Raw genomic sequence first — 26,092 nt, forward strand, 5'->3', positions numbered from 1 at the left:
AAAATTGTTAGTTCGGAATGAAAAGTAAATTGTGACACTATTAATCTTAAAATGTACTTGTTATACCAAAGTAGGTAATCTACAATTAGACATAGGAAAGAACTACACCTAATTTTGTGAATCTCGTTATCAAATAATTAATGTTTTAATATAAATTATTGAGTAGCTACGATTAATATAGTAGGAATGTCGTTCTAAGTAGCTCTTGTCCCTAATCACTATATGTCGCTAAGCTTTATGCCTAAAATTTAAGTTACCAAAATTATGTCCACAATTTATAAGACTATATCAAGCAAATTTAGTTCGATACCTCTATTATTTAAATAAAATAAAATATGAGAAGCATTAAAGTGCCAAAACTGAAAACTTGTTTCTCTAGTTAGGCTTATTTGTAGCAGCAATCTGATAATTAAATATTTGTAAAGCAAATGTCAGAATAGTGGAAGTTTCAACAGAGTATCGTGTATCAGAGTTGTCATCAACAGGGGAAAATTTTAATTAGTACGACAATAAATAAATGATAAAAGATAATGTATAAAATAAATATATGTATTGTCTACGATAATTGTTTTATGAAAATTATGAAGAATGAAAAAGTACCCGATTTGTTGACAATTGCACTCTGTTGTATTCTGTTACAATTAAGTAATTTGTTCCTACAATGAGCTAAATGTACATATGAAGATATGAATGTTTTAGATATATTGCTGTAGATTCGCCGCTGAAACTACTGATGGTATCATCTCGCCTAAAATAGAAGATATACAAGTTGTTATAAAATTTGCTCTTCTGAAATATTAAAATCCTTATCTATTTCTTTAATTAATAATTATTTTGCTTGATATTTTGGGGTATGTTTAGTACAAGGGGTCCAGAAGCACGTAAAAAACACAATATTTACAGGAGAAATGAGTGATGCAAGTACTTAGACGTAACATAACGTAATCAATCTAGCCTAACCTACCATAAACTAACTTAAGCTAACCTGAACTAACCTAAACTAACGTAATATTAATAGAAATAAGCGAAATTCTATCATTTTTTTGGAAAATTATGCGGGACTCCTATACTTATATAACATAAACTAAACTAACCTAACGTAACCTAAACTAACCTAACCTAACTTAAACTAACCAACCCTACCCTAAACTAACCGAATGTGAACAGAAATTACCAAAATTGTATCATTTTTTAGAGAAAAGAGCTGGACCCCTTCTGTTAAACATAGGCCGATATTTTTATCATATTATTATAATCTGTTTACTTTATCTGCACCAACTGTACAAGAATCTGGATACCTGATATGTGTGAGATGCGTTAGAAGCGTTCTGGTCCTATATTATGTAGTTGAAGGATTATTTTGAAAACAAACTATTAAAAGAATTGTTGTTGTGAAGCAACATGGCGACCCAAACAAATAATAATAATACATTTTTCATATTCATACTGATAAACAAACGTAACCCATGAAAGTGAGGTGTTACAACTATACTAAACGCAATGTTAACTTGAGAGCCGAATCACAAGCGCATTAGTACATGTTGGCACGCGAACCTTTTCGCAGGGAAGCCTTTGTATGTGTGTGTGTGTGTGTTTTGGTTGGTTTCTCATTCGCCAGGGTTTCAACTGGCGCTGCTCTGGGTCTCAGCTGATACGCGCTGAGCGGTGATTTCTCGTTCTTTTCCTGGCGCTACGAAAAATGTTTCTTGGTTTATTTGTTTTTAATAATTCATGAAGGCACGACAATAGTAATAAATGTATTGGAAATTCGCACGTGATGTATTTGCAATCCTCACAATTAAAACTCCAGAGCATGAAAACTATTTTGATTATTCATTTGAATTGATTAAGGTAAGAAAGGATAAGAAATGAAGTTACTCTCATATATCTACCTGGAAAAGGTCAATCATAAACAGAAACACACAAGCAGCCACCCTTCCACATAATAAATTAAAAGTACGATTTTTTTTTTCTCAAAGCACAGCAACTCTACGTTAGCAATGAGTAAACTAGCTGCGAACCGGCAACAATCATATCAACAATTTCTTCAACAGTTTTGTCTGCATTTTTTCTCTTTGTCGAGACTACACATTGTTGACAATTTGCTTTGCTTGACTTTAAAGAGGTTTCCCTTCCTCGCGTTTGCAATAATACTGAGAAGATAATTCGGATTCATTCATGATTTCAATTTCGCGCTTAACACTCTCCATGGCTTCAGTTTCACTACACCCACGTACCCAAACTAACACACGCGCGAAGACGATATTTGGCAGAGCAGTGTTACTCTCTGCACAAAAATTGCAGAAGTTACATGTGAGTCCCGTTCTTTCTTTTGTTTCATTTATCAGCAGGCATAGAAGTTTCTTACGGGTAGCAACTCTATTTAATTTATATATCATATAAAAATATTAAGCCATTTCCTATCCATTGTGGACGATTTCTAACATTGATCAATTAACTAATTTTACTGGTCTTCTGTTTTTGATATAAGATTTTTCAAGTTTATAATCTTGCAACACTTGCAAGAGACTCGCATCTTAGCTACCAGCTTTTCACTCTTTTCTTTCCTTCTCTCTTTCCGATTCTGAGTCGTGACGTCATTTTCATAACCCGTTACTAATAAACCTAGTACTTTTTATTTTAAATATTGTTTCTGTATTAACATTTTTATATACTTGAACTCAATTAGCTCTTTGAATTGATCTCCTAAGTAATGTTTTACGTGTGTAACGTGAAGAACTATGTAACATGCGCGGAGGCGCCCGAATTGAAGTTGCGTATCTCGGCTATCAGGATAAGGTCGTGGCGAGTATAGAGTTGCCTGCCAGACTCGTGAAATTCATCTTCTCGTCTCAATTCTAGTCTCGAAAATGAGATGAGAATTGTTATTTTTCTAATCTTATCTCGAATTTACAAGATACTTATCATCTCGGAGCAACACTAGTCTAATACTATATATCTTAACAATAAATTACGCTTAATTAGCCGTGTAGAAAAGACGTAGAATTAAAGCAACACTAGGAAAAACACTAGGGACTAGTGAGAAAAATATAAAATAATAAAATTCCAGTATCATTTGGCTGAAATATAAATTAGAAATAAACATTTGCGTCTATTCATGTTATTGCGTTTTTGTTATAATTATAAAAGTTTATATCCTGATCTGCACAATTCCAATTCCTAGTTTCTTAAGGTTATTTCGGATTCAGTAGTTATTTAAAAAAAAAATCGTATGTGCTCATTTAAAACCTACTTAGGCAATCTGTAAGACAAAGGCAATATTTAAAATAATATTATTAATAATTATTATCCCCTGCTAACCCCTTTTATATTTATTAGCAGTTTCGCAAGCGTTTCTTCGTATATAATACAAACTTCTTATGTATTATGTTTTATTGTTGTGCTGTTTTTAAGAGCTCTAGTAATAACACAAAAAGGGAAAATGGCAAGTACAGATCTTTCACCCTCACCCACTTTCTTTCGACCAGCCATAAATAAGCCCCCATACTGAATTTGGTGACATCCCCCATCACCCGCGATGTGTCGGCATAGGACAGCAACTGTATACGACGAAAGTGAACAGCCTATACCTCAGTAAAATGCCAATAGGTCTTATTAAATAATGTAGCAACATTTCCGCATTGTAATTTTTTTATGGAGAAGAAGAAGAAGAAGAAATTGCAAAGTAAATGATTTCGACAGTGGCAGTTAAGGCGAGTGCGTCGTGTGTTGGGGTGCTTTGTGAGGAAGTGAGTGGAGTGGGATTTCCTATACACCTACACTACACTTACATTTTGTTTTACATTTACACGTACATACATCTCCTTGTTTTTTATACTCTTTTCTTCTTTTTTCATTATACACTATCCACTTTCCTCTAACTTTTTGCCCTGTTCAACTTGGCTTTCAGCCCTCTTTCACTGTCTGACGTTCTTTCCCGATTATGACCTTTTTCTGACTTTGACCTTTTTCCCTAGGTCAATGTTCCGTTAAGGGGGTCCAGTGTCTTTGACACCATTTCTTTCTATTGATTTTCGTTTGATTACATAATATAACGTTATATTAGGTTAGGTTATGTCAGGGTAGGTGAGGTTAGGTTAGCTTAGGTCAGGTTAGGTTAGCTTAGCTTAGCTTAAGGGAGTCCAGTGTAGTTTTGGACCCCCTTAACGGAACATGGACCTTTCCCTATTGTGTCCTTTCTTCCCAATTGTGTCCTGTATTTTATTCAATTTTGTTCCTGAATCACAAATCCACCGTGTGAGGTATACATAAGAAAATTTGTAATTGTAGCACATATGCCTTTAATGCTGGTGCACCTACCTACTTGACCGATAGTGGTCTCAAGACAAGACAGGAAAAATTTTGTTTTATGAAGCTTTATGCTGAATATTAACATTTAAATGGATTACCATTCAACGTCATAGTATAAACATGAAGTAGTGGTACACATTTGTGTAAAGAAACATTCAATTGACTTATGTATGGATTTTTATATATTAGTGTAACAGGTATAGAATATTTTGTATAGATTGAGTTTAAGGGTATTTGTATGAATAATTCTTGGCTTGTGTATAGCTCGCTCCCCCCAGTTCTTTGTCACCGGAATTAGAATAGTCACTATTACTACTACTACTACTTATGGTAATAGTTAAGAACAGCTACTTCTCATCTCCCGTGCACGAGGATACATCTTACTGTTGCACTACCTAAACACCCTAAGTACAAGGGCAAGAACTCAGTCTATTACCTACTTTTTAACATCCTAGATAGTCAATAAATAATTCCTGAAAGTATGGCGTTTCTCGTCCTTCCCTAAATGGGAAGTACGGCTCCTTAACTATAACCCTACTTATATCGAGAACAGAATCCAACCAACCCCTGCGGGGCTCCTAACCCGTTCCTACTACTACTACTACTAGTACTATTGCTACTAACTACCACTACTACTACTACTATTGCTACTACTACTACTACTACTACTACTTATACTAAAGCTTCCTTACCGCAAGATTTACATCTTAAATCTTTATAACATGCGATTCCGATTCATTATGAACTAGTATGAATCGTTAGAATCACTATGATTCGTTAAAAATCACTGGGGGGAGCGGGCTATACTCAATCCTAATTATTCAAAAATGTTGCCTATGTTTAACAGAAGGGGTCCAGCTCTTTTCTTAAAAAAAAAAAAAAAAAAAAAGTAATAGTATACCGGTACATTTGAACCCCGTGATCTGTGTTCTATTACCACTTCTACATAAAGTACCATAAATTTTCTACGTAGTGCAAAAGTAAGAAATATCCATGTGCACAAGACATGCGATATGCGTTAACCCCCCCCCCCCCATACACATAGTCATAGATAAAGTACAAGGGCACTACACATGCAGATATATAGTACAGGTACGTTCTTTTTTATTTTCGTATCAGTCGATAAGTAAATAAAGGTCGCTTTGTTACCCCCTTTGTAAGTTCGTATATACTCAATGAATAATCCCTAAAAGTATGAGCGTCCTGCTCCTTCGGGAACTGATGCAGCTTCATGTATACTATATCCACGAAAAGTTATATTTTTTTTTTTCACTAACTTCCGTCATATTGTTCTCCGAAAAGTTTTCGCTGGGCGAAATGACAATACCGGCCTTAGCATAGATGTTGTTCAAGGTGGCAACAAGAGGTAATTGTTCTAAAATTACAGTTATTCCACGATTTGCATATGAGTTGAGCGCAAAGGTATGTCCATAAAAGCTACGGTATTAGTGCCGTATCGCCGGACCACTTTCAAAACGGAAAAAAAGCACCAAAATGCACTGCATTTGGTTATTAAGTTACGTTAGATGACGTTACTTTACGTTACATATAAACTACAGTGCAAAAACACAAACCAACGTAGTCAGGACAGGAGCGCAGCGAGGGGGCCCAAGCCGAGCGAGGGGGTGCGTGCGAAGGGAGCAGGCGCGTCACCGACGGTGAGTTTACGCGTAAGCGAGGGTACTGACAACATGTGGGTTTTGGCAGTCATAAAAATTTCAATAGCGCTTGACATGGTTTCATACTTGCAACGCTTAATTTGTTAACATACAATACAGCTTCTATACGTGTGTTGAAATACATTCGCGACCAGTTAGAAGTCAGGTTCAAAACTGAGGCTGGTAAATTTCAAGAAGAAAATCGTGTACAACAGTCTCCTTAAATAAATGCTCCGCTAATTAGCCCACGAAATGCTCTTCCTTCTTCCCCAACGCCATGCCTTTCGCGCTACTATATCATAAAACATTTATCTCTCCGCGAGATAGTCCTTCCGCTTCCACATACAGTGCCGCTTGCAACATCAAAAAGAACTGCTTTCTTCACTTTTACTATTTCACTTATCTCACTTTCACTCATTCCTCCTCACAAACTTAAATGAATTCTCCAATTGTCCCGGTAAATTTCCTAAAATTAGTCCGGCGATACGGCACTTAACCGAAAACTACAGTGCTAGATAACCACTAGAAAGCACTATGATATGTAACCAAATGAGTGTAGTGTCAAGTTGGTGAACTCACAGGAGGAGTTTTCGAAGGGAGCAGGCACGTCAGCGACGGTGGGAAATCGCCTGGGTTTCCGCTATTATACGAGATCCAATAACGCTTGTGGTGGTTTCACGCTAGAACCCTATACTTCTAAACATAAAATGTGGCTGTATATCTTATTTAATTCTGTCGTCTGCAGAAATTGTTTATCAAAAGAGGTCCAGAATCCTGTAAAAAACATGAAATTTACAGGAGAAATGAATGAATCAAGTACTTAGATTTAACATAACTTAACCATATCTAATCTAAACTAACCTAAGCTAACGTAAACTAATCTAAACTAATATTAGTTGAAATAAGCGAAATTCTATCATTTTTTGGAAAGTTATGCTAGACCCCTATACTAACGTAACCTAAGCTAACCTAATGTAAACAGAAATTACCGAAATTATGGCTTTTTTAGAAACAACTGCTGGACTCCTTCTGCTAAACATTAGCCTTCCTCATAAACATATTTCCATGTAGAGTGTTGAATTTTACCTTTAAAGTTTGCAAAATGCGGTGAACATATATTCGACCAGGACCCTTACTTTAAATAATACCGTAATACGTTCTAGAGTTTTTTTTCTTTTTTAACGCATGTGCAGATCGATAATATGTGTGCAAAAAAAGAAACCAATCCATGCAAAAAAGAAAAAAAGTATTTCGGTATAATAGTACGCTTTAATTATCTTAATTAACCATGCTATAGCATTAATTATCTTCTAACGTCTATAACATTCCTTTCCGTATGTATTTTATTTCTCCAATATTTCAAATCTACTGTTCGGGCACTTTTCGTCAGAGCCACAATGCCTAAGTCGTTAGTTATGTAGTCTTCACATTCTTTTTGTATTTCAACTGTACATAACAAAAAGTATATAAATAGCTATATAAATATCTATCTATACTACTAGTTTTGTCTTTCTCTCCCAGTAGGTATATTAAATTTAACATATATATACGTTTACATCTGTTTGTCCATGGGTACTCTGGGTGGAGTTATTTGAAGTCTTGTAACGGTATCGATTGAGAACTGGTTTATCGATGTTTGCAAAAATTGCCAGCGAAACATATCAGAAGGAGATATAGGTAAGGTTCCGCAAATTGCAGAAAAAAAAATCACTGGCGTCCAATTTTACATTCCTGTATAAGATGAGTTGTGTTAATATATAATACCGAGATTTACCTCTACTTGATTTTTGGTTTTCAGCTTTCAATTTTACTTCTGATTCTTTTTATTATTATTATTATTATTATTATTATTATTATTATTATTATTATTATTATTATTATTATTATTATTCTGTCTCATTGTCATTAAATACGTATTACTGCGTAAAAAGTAGTACATTAGAAGTGTTAGTTGTTTCCAACTCGCTGCTTTTTAATTAATCATAACTATATGTTTAGAGGAGTTAAATAATGTGGTTTCGTTACATATATATCACAGTCATGTCCTGTGCCATCATGTAATTACGAATGTTTCTCCACATAGGCTCAGTGAATTCCGTATTAATCCCATTATATGTTAATATTGATTTTAAATTTTACAACCGATGCAAAGAACCATTGTCTCAAAATTACTGTTCGTAATATTCAGAACTTCTTATGATCAACCTTCAATTCAACTTTATTAACAGTGTAATTAGTTAGCAATCTTAAAGAATATATTCTTATTTTTGTCTTTTGTATTCCTTTTTTAGAAATATGTAAAACACACACATTTCTGAAAAAGGATCGTAGGAGGTAAGCTAAAATCTTAAAATCAATAATAACTCAGTAAAAAATTCGTACTAACATACGTTAGAGCCATACTGTGATGGGTAGTTTTGCATTGACACGTTACCGTCCAGGTGCGTCCAGATTTGTAATCTAATATCACACAGCACATGTTAGTGATACATGTGCGGGCAGTTTAATGGCCCACCGTACATGTGAGAGCGTAACAAAACATGTTACAATGCTCTGTGCGGCTCTGTGTTCTAACTGGAGTCGGTCTTTCACCGTTGCATCAGAGGAATGTTACGGGTTACGGCATATTCTAGTCTCGACGCTTTCCGCACGTGTAACATTAACTCTTGCGCTTGCGTTGGTCGATTACAACAAAGATATGTTCTGTGGAATAGAAGAGGTCATGATTATTAGGATCGATTAAGGAAAAATTATGATAAAAAAGAACCTTAAATCAAACGGTAAGCTAGATCCACTGTAGATAAGTCTATTACTATCATACTTAGAGATGTATATCCGCTCCCTTCGCGAAAATGTGAAAAGAGCCTTCTCTCCTGACGTTCCTGAAATCGCGTACATTTCATACATCATTAGAATCTTCCTTCTTCACTTCGGATGTTCCACCTAATCAGTCGCTACTTGTTCATATACAAGAATTTATTATTATTATTCATGCCCAGCTTAACGTGTAGAATAATAATATGGGCACCATTTTTAAATTTTTCATCGTTACTTTAGCTTTTAATAATACCCTAATGCACTCTAGACTTATGTTTCTGGGGGATGCTTGAAAAATTGGGTACATTTTGATATGACTGCAAGCTAAAATTCCAGAAATCCATACTACATGAGGGGCCTGAGTTCACCGCTCATTGTTGATTGGGTTTAATCTCAAGCACTACAGATAATGAAAATATTGAAAGAAAATGCACATTATAGTGTATAAAAACCGATTGAATTTTAGAAAATGTATCTTGGAACTCTTAAAAGAAATTTTGCGGGAGGGGGGTACGACATAGTACGCCAAAACCGAACATTTTTTAAGGAAAATTATAATTGAACACAAGGTTTGAATTTTTTTTTTGGGGGGGGGGTAACACTTTCTTTCTTTGCAGATTTTAACCCTAAGCTGTGGGTATATTTACAAAGTCATAAAGAAAATATGCAATTAGTTTTGTCATAATTGAAAATATTTACGTGGTTCATATTGAAAAATTGTCGTGCACTACTACGTACATGTGTAAACTTGCAACATGGGGTTGATTTTACACCCTTCCCTCCCTTCGTCATACTTGACGGATAGCAACCTCAAACAGTAGAGCTATTTCTGCAAGTGCAAGGAAGACACATACCAAATTAAATCAAAATCGTATAAATTTTAAAGGGGAATTATCGTGGGTCAGACGTCAGTCGAGTCAAATAGTAGAAGCTTCACTAACACTCGCTTCAAAAATTTCATTTTGTTTCATTTCCGAATCATTCCTACACAGAACATTCATGATGGCTATTCTATGAAGAATCGTAGCCAAGTGCAATCCTCCCCACTAGTCTAGTAATTAGTACGCGCAGCTTTGTTGCATAGGGTTTCGGGTTCGATTCCGGTGGTAGAGCCTAGGAATTTAAACACATTACGGTGTTTTGGATTCCACGTTAAACTGTAAGTCCACATCTCATATAGCTTCAGTTTGAAAAGGAACGCTATACTCCAACCAAATCTTGGAATATGTATCTAATCTACAAGAAAATCCGATACCAGATATCAGTCTTGAGTTCGTCTATAACCATCTGAAAATCTAGTTTTTGTTACATAAACGTGCTCAACACCTTGCACCCATCGCCAACGGTCTGCACTAATGATATGTACGAAAAGTGCAGTACCTCACGGAGTTTTCGCCAGACACGCATATGCCCATCTATGGTATGGAGCAAAAATCCTCTTTCAGCAAACCATCACTAAAGAATTACACAATATTACTTTCGCTAAATACTTCATCAAAAAGGGAGGGGCAAAGTTACAAAGAAAAGACAAAGAGTAAATAGCATAAAACCAGCTGATGAGCGTCCAGGTAGGCGGCATTATCTAGGAATCCAGGATCTCATGATAGTATAGCCAGACTGAAGGAAAAGTTTAGTGCAAGCAAGTACTTGTTCATTCATCAAATTGGTTTTATTTTGTATTGATATAATGAAATGCGCAAATATTAAATGGTACTGAAGTGTACACTTAACGGTTTTTTTTTTTTTTTTTTAATATTTTTTCACTGTTAATACAGCGGGGCGACAACATGTAAAAGTGTAATATCACGAAGAAGAGTTTTAAAATTAGTGTAGAAAATTCAAGTGAATTAAACAACGTGTAGTTTATGATAATTATGAATTTAATTGTTAATAAGTACGATATTTTAAAATTTAATTACTGCAAGTACTCAGGAAATTACTGTAAATTTATAAAATTTCTATGTGTCGTAAAATTAAATGACTTTGATAAATGTTCCATAGTATATTAAGAACTTTTGTAAGCTAGAGTTTTTGCATTAGTTAAATATATATAAAATTTGTTACCTAAAATACTAAGTTTATGTTTTGACATTGGAAAGATGATAATGTTAAGTTTGTAATTCCGTGAATAAGCATTTTCAAAATATTTCTTCAAAATAAAACCGATTCTTCGAACGTCTGTTTTCTTGTAATGGTGGATAAAACCGAGATCCACTGCTATGATCTAGAAGCGCGAAACAGCAGTTGCATTCGCGGTTCCAGAGTTTACTTGTACTCAGATTTGGACGGTAGAAGTCCGCTAATGAAGTGATGGTGTTGGTCTTCTGGGATCCTGCATTACCACCATGAAACCATTATTTGTTCCCAAAATTGAAGATAGACTTGAAGGGTAAGAGTTTTCAGGAAAATAATGTAGTGGTTGACACTGAGAAAAGCTGATTTCAGGAGGAACTTAAAGGAATTCTTTTAAAGGTTAAATTTGTTACAGAATTATTGTAAGAAGTGCACTCCCATTGACCGATGAGAAGAGGAAATATGTCGAATTACCTAGTATTACCATTCACCTATCTATATTCCTTCACTGTTGGGCCGGAAGTTTTGATTACATATTACCTAAGGCAAGTACTGGAGCAAATATTTAAATAAAAGTGTACCTTAAAATATATCTGTCCATGTAGTAACATAATACGAAGTATAATACATGGATCAAAGTCAAACAGTTGGGGAAATAATTATCCATTTCATGTGCATGTTATGTAATTATGCATTATATTTATGATAAAACTTAAGATGTATAAATCGATATACAACACTGTATTCCAATTGCGCTGTCAGTTGTTTTGAATTAATAAGATAGCTAAACTTTCGCTCTTGTTGTAGGGTGATTTGTAATTCTACTTACAAAGCAGCTTCGAGATGCAGAGTAATGTAGAATCGCATATAAGTGCATTACGACAGATATCACAACGAAAAATCGTTGAGATATTGGATCAGATTCCTAGTAAGAAAGATTTGATTATTGATCCTGTTTTGATGAAACCTTTGGAATGTATAACAGGAGCTACTGTTTTAAGGTTTGTATTGCTAAGGTTGGTTTTTATATTGTAAATACATTGAAAGGTTAGGGTTTGAAAGATATGTATTTATAAATTACAAGGTTGAGTTTTAACATTAAGTAGTCCCTAGTTGACTATTTGAAAATCTGCCTATTTAATTTTGACCTGCTTTGAGAATCATTGATTTGATTTATCCACTGCATGATTTCGTGTTATAGTTTCATTTTAAGTACGTAGTTTGTACGTTCCTGTATTGAATACCAGGAAAGGGCATAAATATAATTGAAAGGAGTGACATCGTAATGTGCCTAGGTATTGAAACCAAGACAAATTCTGAACTCTTGAGTGCAGATCTCATGAGTTCGGGCATCTGCGGCTATTTTAATAATCTGCTGCATTTGCATATATTAAGCCATAAGATATTACAATGTTTGTGATTATGAAAAGGAAATAGAAATGACCAGAGTTCCTGTGAAAGCAAAAATGTATGTTATATGTTCCGCATTATTAGTCTTCGTCGAACAACTACGTAAATATAAGCACTGAGTACTTTTTCTTCAAAATATAAACATAGAAATTGTTTTATATGCCATTACGAAAAAAAATGTTTTCTTTGTTCTTTCTGGTAGGTACTACTGTAAAATTCCCTTCCGTACCGCAGATCGAATCAGATACCCTTACCGACTACGCTAAGCGGCTCTTCACTTTACAATAGCCTACCTAAAAAGCGAAAAGAAAGAATATCTACTTATATTTCAATTTAATACCCAATACTGCAACTTGAAGATTTCGCATTATATATTTATGTAGTTTTTCAATAGGTATTTTATCAGTAATTTTTGAGAGTATGTAAATACAAAAATAAATAATTTTTCAGATGTTGTTTTCCAAACCTAAAGTAATCAAATTTTACGTAGTACTATTTTATTATTTCATATAAAATATTCATTCAAAAAAAAAAAAAATCGTTACTAACTTTACAAAGAATAATTCAAACACTATTTCGAACTAAACAAAATTAAATTACTAGTACATTTATTTTATACATCTTCTGGATGTAATCGTAAAATTATCATGCAGTGTCAAAATTATCATGCACTCGAAACCACGCTGTGGATCACGGGTGGTTCACATACGACTGTTTGAGGAATGAAATTCTTTACGTTGAAAGTAAACTTGAAAATTGTGTAACGTATTAGATGTTACTGCCTAGCCTTCAACTATTAGAAGAATAAATTTAAAAAAAAAAAAAAAAAAAAAAAAAAACGAATATTATTATTTCTGCACCAGCCTGGACTTTTTCTCTCCTTCAGACTTACCATGCCCATTATAAGAGACGCTAGCTTATCACGGTAAGTTAAAAATGTCGCTTAACATTAAACTTCTTTGAGCAACCCGTTAATGTTTGTCGACATATTAAACATGTAATAAAATTTCTTCCTTGTACGAGAAAAAAAAAATCCTCTCAAAAAGGGGTGAATGAATTTAGGATTGGTGACTTGCGTTTCCCGTAAGCACTCCGCTCCACTCAATCTACTCTATATGATATCACAAATATCGAAATGGAAACACTGACAGGTAGGTGGCAGGTTTGCTCATAGTAACTTCTGGCTGCGTGCACTAGCAAATCGACTCAATGAGGTTTTCTCGGGCGAGCAGAAGTCTGAAGGAGCGTGCTCTATTGCAAGTAGAAGAGTAAAAATCAACTAACACTTAACTGTTCTAATGTCGATTTCCGTAGAGCGAAAACGGTTGTAGGTGTGGATTCCGACTCCCAAGAATAAATTTCTTCTTAGCCTTATTATTTTACTAAAGCCAGGAGTATTAAGAACAGCTTTCGATTTCAATATTAATTTGTATCGTCATCCGCAATAAAAAGTTCGCATATACTGTAACTTCCACATTTTCATTAATAATTCAGTTTTCTTAATATGTTGTCGCTTCTTTATGCTTTTCTTAACAAAGCAGTGTAGTAATGAATAATTATATGATTTTTGAGAAAAAATAAAATGAAAAAATTACAAGCCAAATACCTTTATTCTTATGAAACCTTAGTCTGTCAAATAATTACGCGAAGAATATCCCGAGAAAAATTACAGAGAAATTTACTTCACACAGTGCACACGTATTAGGAGCACTCACAAATACGTAAAATTGAAGGAACAGAAAATAATGTATTTTTGAGATAAACATACAATTCACACTTCACGCGAAGTTCCAATATGGGAAATCAATTAACATCTTCAGTTGAAAGTACTGAAAAAGAGAAAATGGCTATTTAAAACTCCAAGTGTAAACCTGCGCTTGGAGCGATTCTATTTGTAATATTACAGCGCGTTAATGCGTAACATGCCTCCATGGCCAAGCGGGTTTAGCAATGCTGTGGAAATTCTAGAATCAAAGGGTGGCAGTTTGAGCCTGAGTGCGGAAAGGTTTTTTTTTTCTTTCTTTCTTCAATATAGTGAAATCCTTTTTAAAATATAAATGTCTACTTTGAAGTGCTTGAAAAAAACAAGACCAGATGAACACAGTCACATTTATTCACTATGATCATCATTTAGGCCAGGGATACAAATAAGTAACAAAATTTTACTATCCCAAGAAAAAAAGCTACTAGACCACATCCCACAATATAAATCATTTACTTACCTTCGGCATTTTAATAGTGATATGAAAAACTCGCCATTCACAGATGAACCACTCGCCCCTTGCATCCCTGATTTAGGCTATATAGGAAGACACTAAAATGGGGAACGTTAACAATCCTTATTGACGTCAATACCGCATCCGTTATAATGAAAACAAATTTGTGATCTGAATACCAACCCTAGGGCCGCGGTGGCTCAGTGGTAGAGCGTTCATCTCTGGTGCTTGGGGTCCCGGGTTCGATCCCAGCCCCCGCCAAGTGAACTTTGTGGTGGACAAACACCGTGTGCGTGGGTTTTCTCGGGGTTCTCCCGTTTCCTCCCACTTTCTTCATTCCACCATTTCATTCATTACTCATCACCACCGTCTCCTTTAGCCTAACCGGCATAACCGTGGGACGTAAAACTCAAAGATTTCATTTCATTTCATTTTGAATACCAACCTTAAACCATACATCAAAAATGAAAATTATTCATGTTCTTGATACCTATTGAAACACACAGGTGTATATGTAGTGAGAGTGCGAGAGAGAGATAAAATACTGTATATATGCTTGTATTTTTAATTAAAACAGTTAGTGTAAATCATAATCTGGATTTTTATAAAGCAATTTAAACAAACATAGAAAATTTATACTGTTTAAAATTGAATTAAATTGCAATTCCAGAATCTGTAACATCATACATTTCTTATTTGTTTACATCGAATGTTAACTTATTGTATAGTTTTTATCATGAGTATCAGCTGATATATAAGACAAAATTGTCTATAAATTGAATTTAATTAGGAAATTGATATAATTTCTATGAGAACAAATTTATGAAAATGAAGTATGTAATGGTTGTATTCGAAACAGCATTTGCGTAATGGAGTAAATATCTACACCGTCAGCTTTGCAATGCTGTGCAGTTAAAATTGTCAATCTCATCATTTTACTTATTTCGCTTTAATGTTCATGGAATTTAGTAATAGCATTATGAAACATTCAACAACTGATCTGGTAGTAAAACCTATTTAATAAGATTACCGCACATTACGGTAGATTCCGAGCTCGCTCCCATATTTGCGAGCACTTAATAATATTTTATTATATTAGATAAAATGTTATTTGGAAGAGATAAATTAAATAAGAAAATGAAATGAAATATTTAACTACTACGCCCTTTAGGCGGGAAGGTTCTAGAATGCTGGTCCGCACATAGAGGTGAATTTGGGTTAGTAACCAGTTTGGTTCTCGAGCTAGCGAGAGTGAGTGAAGGCAGGTTAGTAACCAGGTTGATTTCTTTCTTTTATCACGACTCAATTGATATACGGACCAGTGTTCTAGAACCCTTCCACTTTAGCCTAAGGGAGAAGATGATTAAAGTAAAATTTTTAAGTAAGACTTTTGAGGGGAAAATGGGGCAAGTTCCAAATAAGGCGGTCAATATGTAAAAGTGACATCGTGATTGTCTGTCCGAACATCACAGGAAATCAAATTAACCGTTTGAAATAAATATTTGAATACATTTAGTACTTGGAAGAAAATGATTAGCTGACGTCCACTGGAAACTTGACAAACTTCTATATAATTTAGAGAATAGTCAACTATGCCTAAATCTAACATTGCAGATGGAAGTAAACACGACGAAAGAAGTAAAAGCGGATTAAAATGTAGCATTAGAAGTCATTGAAAAACAGAATGTGATGCGCACAAACGAGAAAAAAAAAAAAAAGGTAACGTTGCCGACGAGAAAACACTAGATGGTGCTTATCGAAAGACCCATAAACGTTATTCATTAGGTCATTCTTCAGGTTTGGATTGCAAGAAATAAAACTCATCGTGCTAATATGCCTGTCAAAACGAAATGTTATATTTCGGCAAAATTTGCTTTTCTCACATGACTGGATAATTAAAAAAAAAAAACTTTTATTGTGGTGAAGAAAACAAAACCATATGACAAGCTGGATTCGATCTAAAGACTCCATGATCTTTACTACATATTGTTATTCATTACATCAGGGGGACATTGTTTGCAATGACACTGATACATTGAGTGGTTTGTTCGAGAAAGGCAAAGCTCTTTACATTGAATCCTTTTGCTTGTTTCGTTTTTGTTTACTCTTTAGGCTTTTCGTAGAATACATGAAAAAGAAATACGTTTTTCGCTTAGGTATCCAGGAATACTGTTTAAACAGATCAGTAAACAGCAATCTACTGGTGAAATGATATGGGGTAATGTGTAACATTTTGTTTTCATGTCATCGATGACAGCAAGGGGCATAGGAATTATTAAAAGAGAGTGTGTTGTTTTGAACTACTAATATCTTATGCAAGAAAGATTTCCATGTGTTACTCCGTGGCTCAGGGGATGAGTTAGAGCTTACAATACAGAAGTTTTCACGATCGAGTCTTGTCCACTGCTATTATGTTTTTTTCATTTTCATTGTTTAACGGTGAAAGTGACGTAGATACATTTTCATTGGCATTCATAATAATAATAATGATAATTATTATTATTATTAAAATTAATAATAATAATTAAGTATCAGACTTTAAGGAATTTTTATATGATGCATACATTCATGAAAATAGTCAGTCACTACTTGTAGCGTACCCATTTGGTGTTCCCCCTACGGTTATTAGGAATTGAAATCAGGATCTCTGACTCCGCAGTCCAGTATGCTAACCGTATAACCACAGAGCATGGGTCTGGCAAACCACATTTTCATAACGATTTGGTACCCCTCCCTTTCCCGTATCGATTAAAGTGCCATCCGTGAAGGAATTGTTTTCAATTCTGGGTGAAATCAGTCACTTTTTTTTGGAGAATCCAAATGTGTAATAAGAAGTGGGGGTCCCATTTTAAAATTTTAAAGTTACCCCTACCGCCAAAGGGGTGGAGATAGGGGGTTGTGTTTGATATCATTAAACTATACATATAAAGCAGAAACATGTATTCTCATTTTGGGCGTGTGGTTTCAATTTGATATTAACTTAGAAATCTATTTGAACTTTGGTAGTGCTAGCATTTCCATAGCGTCATCTTCGTATAGATACAGATGGGGAATACAAGTGACAGAGGTTCGAAAGTTGACAGTTTATCTGATTTTGTTTTTATAACCAGTTCAAATGTTCAAAATATAACGTTATATTTAGAAAAAATCAAATATCCTTATATTGAAAGAAAACCGGACTAGGAACCGAACCGTCAATCATCATTACTGTAATTTCAAACGCCTCGCTAATCCCACTTGTTTTCTTGTTTAAGTTACGTCGCGAAAGACGGCCCTGAAGTTCACTTACCAAAATCTGCTTTCCCCTTGTCAATAACTTGTGTATATTTTCTACTCGGTTATACACGTTTTACAGTTCTTTCCAGTAACCTTGAATGATAGGGACACGAACACAGACACATCGAGAACATTTAACTTCCAAAAGTTGTCCCACCGAGAATCGAGCCCAGGATCCTGTACACCACAGACGCACATACTAGCCACTAGACCACACAGGCAAGTTATAAAGCCAGCGCGTTTTAATTGTTCTACTGGAAATGCTCGAGATATGCACTTGTAATACATTGAGTGATTTATTCGAGAGAGGCAAAGCACTTTGCTTTGAATCCTTTTCCTTGTTTCGTTTTTACTGTGTTTATTCTTTGTATTTTTCGTACAGTGCATGTGAAAGCAAATACATTTTTCGCTACCGTGTCCAGAAATACTATTTAAACTGATCATAAAACAGAAATCTTTCGGTGAAGTAGTATGGGGTAATGTATGGTATTCTAGTTTCATACCGTGTTCCTTTGTAGCTAAGCTGTTAGCGTACGCACCTTTGACAAAAGAGAGCCGGTTCGATTCCCGGTGTGAGTTCATGTGGTTCGGATTCCACGCAAGGTAAACGTCTCATATAGCCTTGATGCTGAAAGGGATATTAAAATCAACATTATTTTTATACCATCAATAGAAGCAAAAGGTAGACGATACTATCCTGCTAAAAACATACATTTATTTCTTTGGCACATATTACAAAGCATGGGACTATTTGCGACATTAATTACAAAAGCTTCAAGAAAAAGGTTTATGAACATTAAGTCGCTTCAAGCGTCCAAATCGCTTTCTAAAAATCCAGATTATGAATGACAGTAGCTTTTTACGTTGTAATTAAAAATACAAGCCTATATTGTTTTCTATCTCTCTCACATACTCTCTCTCTCTTTCTTTCTTTCTCTACATATACACTTGTATATTACAATAGGTATCAGGAACATGAATAATTTTGATTTGCACGTGTCATTTAAGGTTGGTATTCAAATCAGAAATCTGTTCCCATTATAGCAATGTTAACGTTCCTCATTTTAGCATCTTCGTATATAAATGATGACAGGGTGAATAAATGTAACTGGGCTTTGAAAGGTGATAGTACATCTGATTTTTTTTTTTTTTTTTTTTTTTTTCAAGTACTTCAAAACAGAACTTTATATTTAAAGAAATGTTTCCATATATTGAAAAAAATAAAAACTTCCCGGAGGCCGATTCGAACTGCCGCCCTCCGATGCCACAATTTCAAGAGCACTACTAAACACGCTTGACCACCGAGACAACTTATGAAAGAATATGTTGTAATATTGCTAATATATCGCTCCAAACGCAGGTTCACACTTGAAGTTTTAAATAGTCATTTCCTCCCTATATCCGTAATTTCAACCTAAAGATATTGACTGATTTTGCATATTGGAACTGTGCATGAAGTGTGAATTGCATATTCAAGGCAGAAATACGTAGTTGACTGCGCAGTTCATGTTTCTGTTCAATAGCTTCATATGTTAGTGAGTGTTCCTAATACCTGTGCACTGTGTCGAGTCATTTTTCCCTGTAATTTCCCTCGGTATGTTCTTCGCGTAATTATTTGACAGACTAAGATTTCATAACAATAAAGGATTTTTGCTTATAATTTTCTTATTTTGCTTTATTTTTTCTCCAAAATAATAAATAATTATTCATTATTACACCGTTTTGTTAAGGAAAGCACAAAGAAGCGATAATATAGTAAGAAAGCTGAATTAAGTTACAGTATATGCGAACTTTTTATTGCAGATGACGATACATACTAATACAAGGTGAGACATAAGTCTTGCAATATTCTATTCTGGTATACAACATACCTGTATTTATCACAGGGCAATGAAAACAGCTTAACATTCTAAGAATAGCCTATGTTGGACTGTCTGCAGCCACCTACCTACCTGTTCCTCATTCCACATCGACACCACGTCTTGTCCTTAAGAAGCAAAAAAGAAGTCAGTCACTGCTGTCTCCATCTGCTTGTTCGTCTGGGTTCGTGAACATATGGGCCGAAATAGTAAGTAATCCGAAAGGGCAAAGTCAGGATTATATGCCTACTATCACAGTTTGATACCATCAAATTCTTGAATTTTTGTTACGTATTTCGAGCCAAGTATGGTTTACGTTAGTTAACGAATGCAGGGTATTTTTGACGTATTGAAGCATAAATTCGCACTAACTGTTCGAAATAAACGTCGGCATTGGTGACATGAGCGTTAGGAACAAACCCGAAGTGAATTGCCTCCTCGTAGTTCCATCACACACAGAGCATGACTTCATGCTCAAAACGGCCCTTTTTGACGACCGGTTGTGGAAGTCAGCCTCTGCTCAACCACTGTTTTTGCACTTTCGGAAAAAATCCACTTTTTGTTGCGTGTTTCAGAAAACCACATCACGCGGATTTTTGCAGCAGTTGTAGGCATACATCCATTATCTTCCGGCCCTGAGCTGTGGTCAACTCATATGGCACAATGCCGCAGCTCCTGATGGTTTTTCCGAACTCGTGAAAGTGACGAATCACAATGACTGTGACATGTCGAGTTGATTTGACAATCGTCGTGTGTTGGTGTATGGATCTTCCTCAATAGTGTGTCGTATGAATCTTCCCCTGAGTTGTTTACCCTGTGATGGCCGGACTTTGGGTGATCTTTGACATTTCTACAACCTGCATGAAATTTCTGGAATCAACGAGTTGCTGTGTTGTGATAGAGCGTTATGCCTGAGTTCGAACTCATATAGTAAGATTTCACATATCGACGTTAAGCACTCATCGCCACTGCTACTAGAAACTGATTGAAGATACGGAGTGGCGGCCTGTGTTACAATCCGAAGAGTTGTTCAATTGCCACACTACCTCTTGGGCCAGTTTGCTTGTACTTACGGTCGATCAGGGCGTATACACGCGCCTGCTGTTTGGGTTGTGACACTATTGCCAGAATTATGACTTACCTTTCTGATTATAAGAGACAGCGAGAAACTGTTTTTCATGTGGGTTCAGCTTCCGATTAACAGGTTCAGTCTCTCAGGTTCTCTTTCCATTGCAACCGAACATTTACTACTTCTGGTTTCAGTATTGAATTTGCATAGTTTGGAAGTTTACTGTAGTTTCGAGATGCAAAACGAAACTTACTTACTTATTCTATTGTTTGCTTGTTTCAGGAAACATGGTGTTGATAAGATGTTCAAATTGGAGAAATCTGGCGTGCCATCTGTTAATCCACACAGGGTTTATTTAGTATACTCAGATCTGATCACTGCTAAATATGTGTGTGATCAAATTAATGCAGAAATACAGCGAGATCTAAAACATAATTACTATCTTATTATGGTTCCTTGGAAGTTGGCCTCCGTGGACAAGCTTTTGGAAGAGGAGGGCATTTATGGAAATGTGAAAATGTTTACATTAACGTGGGAGCTCATTGCACTAGATACCAACGTTTTGTCTTTAGAACTTCATTCGTTCTTCAGAATGCTCTTCCTGAATGGAGATCAATCTTTCTTACCGCCTGTTGCGATGTCCTTGTGGACGTTGCAGTTAGTTTTCGGACGAATTCCGTTCGTAGTGGGCCAGGGTAGGTACTCGAAAATCATCTATGATATGACGAACACTTTTCTGGATAAGCTAGGCGACTCCAGTAAAAAGAATAATGAAATCGGGTGTTTAGTTTTATTAGATCGCGATGTAGATTATGTTTCTCCGTTATTAACTCCAGTGACGTATACAAGCCTATTAGATGAAATTTTCGAGATTAAAAGTAATACTGTAGAATTTGATAAGTCTATTACAGGAAAGAACGGTACAATTAGTTATCAGCTTAGCAGCAACGACACAGTGTTCAACGAGATTAAAAATAGACATTTTTCCGATGTATTTTCGTTCCTGAGTAAGAAAGCAAAACAATTGCAAACGGAATATGGCCTTAGTCAGAACATGGCTTTACAAGAAATGAAGCAATACGTTGCCACTGAACTTCGTAAAACAACAGCTTTGAAGCAGTCATTAGCATATCATATTGGTGCATGCGAACATATTATCAGAAAAATAGGTCAGGAATTTGAGGACCTCCAAAGAGTTGAACAGAATATGTTGGAAGGACGAAGTAAAAGAGAAACGTGTTCGTATATAGAAGATTCCATAGCAACTCAGACTTCTAAATTGAAACCTTTGAGACTGACGAGTTTGTTGTCCATAACCTCTAATGGTTTGTCCCAAGACGAAGCAATTTCTCTTAAGACTCATTATCTTCATACTTTCGGTTATGAACACTTAGTAACGTTCCATAATTTGGAGAAATTAGGATTATTCACACAACAAGGAGCCCTTATTTCATTACCGTCTAGCATTAACATGAGCTACAACGCTGGTAAACTTGCCAATCGCATGGCTCAGGTCGTTTCGTTGCCACGGCAGAGCAATTTTAGAACAGTAGCTCAGAAATTGAAACTTTTTCCTGACATTCAAGATGATTATGACGTGAAAAATCCAAAGGATATGGGGTATGTGTTTAGTGGTTCATATATACCGCTTGTATGCCAGTTCGTTCATATGCTAATTAAAAAGGAACCTCGTATCAATATTATTGATGCTCTTAAACTTCTTCCTGGTTCTACTATTTGGGAGTCTGTCAACAAAACAGAAACAACCGTAGATATCAAACCTCGAGTAATTCTTGTGTTCATGGTAGGTGGTGTAACGTATGCAGAAATTGCTGCTTTCCAACTGCTTGAAAAACTCACGGGTTGTCAAATTATTGTTGCTGGGACTTCAATTATTAGTGGCAATTCTGTAGTGAGAAGTGCACTTTAGTCACAATGAACATTAGAAGAGGAAGCTTTTAGGGTACTTTCTTCAAGCTAAATTGATAACTTAATGGACAAAAACACATTGTGAACGAATAAGACAGCAAAAGGAGTAAAGCGTCAGAATACCCATTACTTGGTATTACTCAGTTATTTATTCCTATTGACATGCTTAATAGAAATATGTAACCATATTTTGTACTAAAGTTCCTTGTCAAGACTCATGCTAATCTATAATGGTTATGATTGTTTATTAGTATTATCATCAATATCAGATACACTTACAACAGTGTCTCAGGATAGTATAATATAAGAGTAATGTTTTCATTCTTCTACAATATTCGAAGAGTCGTATTGTGCTTGCCTTCGTAGTAAATACGAGCAAGTAACATTGACTTTGCTTAAAAGTAACAATGGACGCTCCTTCAATAATAACATGAAACTCCTGTATGATAGCGTATTCGTTTTGTATTTTTAAAATAATTTCAAAGAACTTAACAATTTCTTTTCAAGGGAATTCGTGCAATTAGTGAACTGCAGGTTTCAAGAAAATTACATCCTTAAATTAGAGTGTTAATAAGTCCAGTGCCTTCAATATGACCTTCCTTTAATTAGATGAAGTGTGTGTGATACACATTAAAAAAAAAAAAAAAAAAAAAATATCTGCATCAAAACTACAGCAACAATAAGTAAATAAAGATTAGTACCCATGAACAAGGTAAAGAGTGAAACCTATGAAAATGCCGTTAGGAAAATTTTCTGAAGTTGATGTACATGTCTTCACCATATATATGTGGTGTGTTAAAAAAGTAATGAAACTGGCAGTACTGTGCACCTGTGCTGCCTCCACCTTAGCACGACAGTTCAGTGAACCCTTTTGCTGACTCAGTACGAGTTTGAACTCGCTCCAGGTTCTACACGATTGTTAAGAGCGTCTGAAATGAAGTGTTTATGAGAATCGTTAAGAAAATCGATCGGCAATATTTTGAGGAACGTTGTGCCAACAAATTTTGTGTAAACCTTGCGAATCCGCTACTGTGACTTACACAAAGCTACAAAGGGCTTATGAAGAACATTCCCTATCCTGGGCACAAGTGTTCGGATGACACAAGTCCTTTTCAGAAGGCTGAGAGCAAGTGAAAGACAAAACTCGTGCAGGAAGAGCTTTAACCTCAAAAATGGATTACAATGTGGAAAGAGCGAAATCTATTGACGGTGCGAGTAATCAACAGTGAATTAAATTTGAACGTGCCTACCATCCATCATATTTTAGCACAGTATTTGGACATAAGAAAAGTGTGCGCCAAGCTCGTTCCAAAGAACATCACGAATTGAGCAGGCTAATTTGAAGGATATGTGTTTTGATCTGGATCACTTTGAGAGGGAGCTAGAATTCTTCAGTCGCGATGAATCATGGATTTTTGAGTACGAATCCGTGACGAAACGGCAAAGCAGGGAGTGACACACTGCAAAATCTCTTCGTCCAAAGAAAGTAAGGATGAGCAAATCCCAAATCAAATTGATGATTTTTCGAATCGGGGATCGTCCACAAGGAATTTGTGCCACCAAGACAGACTGTCAGTCAAACTTCTTCTCTGAAAGTCAGATATTCTGAAATAACAACATTGTATGAGATTTCTGTTAAATCTAGTGTTGTAAAATTCACAAAATACTTTTATAGAAATATTAGTATCAGCACATATGTCACAATTACTCTTTCGAGATATTGGTAAACTGAACACCCATTTCTCGCTTTCTTTCGTTAACGTTTCATCACTAGATAGGTTCATAAAATCAGAATTTGGATAGACATTCATGCATACTTGTATATTAACGTGATTATCGGAACTGAAAGTCAAATACTATTGTATTAGTTTTGTAAATTGTCATGTGTTTGTTACAATGCATGAGATGAAAATTAACAGAGTATGACGTGATATGATAATATAGAAACATGCCGTTATAGTGTTAATATTTGGACAACTTTCGTCGAGACAGATACGAAATCATGAATAATACTGTAGCTTAGAAAATACAAATATTAATGGCCAGTGATCCACATGGTGGCATATGATTGAAGGTTTCATTGTTCTTGCGAAAGATAGAAAGAAAAGAATTATTGTTCGATAAATAAAATAAAAAATAAATAAAAAAAAAAAACTTGTTGTACAAGAGAGAAAACTGCTTGCACAACTATATACAGGGTTCATTATGAAAGTAATGAGAATAGCTTTAGAAAAACTGTTTTATTGTTCCGATTGTTTCAAATCTTTAAAATTCCTCAAAATACGCTCCTTCTGCATCGATACACTGCTGGAGACGTGTTTTCCACGCCTGGAAAGCATCTTTAAAGGATCTTTCTCGACTGGAATGGCTTTTAAAAACCTTGTAATATGGGCTTGAATGTTCTGCACGGAGTCCCAATGTTTTCCTTTGAGGTGTCTCTTCAAACGGGAAAACAAAAAAAAAGTCACTAGGAGCCAGGTCAGGACTATAGGGGGGTGGGGGACCACTGGGGTTCTGCTCCGGGCCAGGAAGTCGACGACGGTGAAGGCGGTGTGACTTGGTGCATTGTCGTGGTGGAGTTTCATTGAGTCTTTGATGTCACTTCGAATGCGGGCGACCGTGCGTTTCAGTCTCTTGAGCACTTCTAGATAAAATCCTGCGTTGACAGATTGTCCTTGTGGCACAAACTCGAAAAGGATGATTCCTCGAACGTCGAAGAAGACAATGAGCGTGGTTTTGATTCGGGATTTGGTCATGCGCGCCTTTTTGGGGCGGGTGGAGGATGAGGTGGGATCTTGACAAACACTCCTGCTTGTAGGCCTCTTTCAGCATCTGTTAAGTTTCCGTAGCATTCTTACTAACTTGACGCAAAATTTCATGGCGTAGCGTTGTTCGAGCGATCCCTCCATCGCGCCATGTTACAACTTGTAAAAACGTGCTTCACGCGGATCGACATCCACACGCTGTCACTGCTTGCAGCAGACTGACTCCAGGCGCGTTTGGAAGGACAGACCACCCACTACTTTTTCCGCGCCGGCAGCGCGCGCTGCGATGGATTGTTGAGTCAGGGTAGCATCTTGCTCATTACTTTCATAGTGAACCCTGTATGCGTGTACTATTAACAGATTTTTCAACATTTTTAACAAATTAAGTTCCGACAAGAAGTTTTGCTGAAAGTAAACTATGGATAATTATCATAATGAACTTAGGTATGTTTTCTAAGTGTGTACAATACATTTCACAGTATTACATGATGTATTATTAGCATTTGATACAATTGTCTCATACGAATCTGAAGCGTTTTACGATAAAATTCTGCTGTTAAATTATATGTTTACTGAAGCGTAAACATGTTGTTATTGTATGTAATTATATGTATGATGTCGAATCCTTCTGCTTCTTGCAAATGACATTTAACTATTTTTTATTTTGTTGTACATTTGTTGCTACATATATTAAAGTAATAAATTTGTA

At 35.6% G+C, this 26,092-nt stretch overlaps 1 protein-coding gene across 8 annotated transcripts; it reads left to right on the top strand.

The window, feature by feature from the left end:
* Vps33B (vacuolar protein sorting 33B) lies at positions 1 to 26,092 on the top strand. 8 transcript variants are annotated; one of them, XM_081733885.1, is made up of 5 exons: positions 3,660 to 3,749; positions 4,291 to 4,508; positions 7,491 to 7,646; positions 11,667 to 11,860; positions 20,972 to 26,092. In XM_081733885.1, exons 4-5 carry the CDS (start codon positions 11,703 to 11,705, stop codon positions 22,617 to 22,619), a joined length of 1,806 nt encoding a protein of 601 aa, XP_081590011.1. In that variant the 5' UTR covers positions 3,660 to 3,749; positions 4,291 to 4,508; positions 7,491 to 7,646; positions 11,667 to 11,702; the 3' UTR covers positions 22,620 to 26,092. The 8 variants fall into 8 exon arrangements, with proteins under 8 accessions (XP_081590014.1, XP_081590011.1, XP_081590016.1 ...); XM_081733888.1 differs by lacking the exons at positions 3,660 to 3,749; positions 4,291 to 4,508 and adding an exon at positions 1 to 70; XM_081733890.1 differs by lacking the exon at positions 4,291 to 4,508 and having other exon boundaries at positions 3,729 to 3,749.

The sequence above is a fragment of the Thermobia domestica genome, chromosome 12, assembly GCF_964235325.1.
Source record: "Thermobia domestica chromosome 12, izTheDome1.hap1.1, whole genome shotgun sequence".
In the NCBI taxonomy this organism is placed as follows: domain Eukaryota; kingdom Metazoa; phylum Arthropoda; class Insecta; order Zygentoma; family Lepismatidae; genus Thermobia; species Thermobia domestica.

What these genes read in the sequence shown, in the direction of transcription:
- Vps33B (XM_081733888.1), top strand. Translation starts at nt 11,703, where the DNA reads ATGCAGAGTAATGTAGAATCGCATATAAGTGCATTACGACAGATATCA. An exon ending in ACAGGAGCTACTGTTTTAAG is followed by an intron (nt 11,861 to 20,971) that starts GTTTGTATTGCT and finishes TGCTTGTTTCAG; the next exon opens with GAAACATGGTGTTGATAAGA.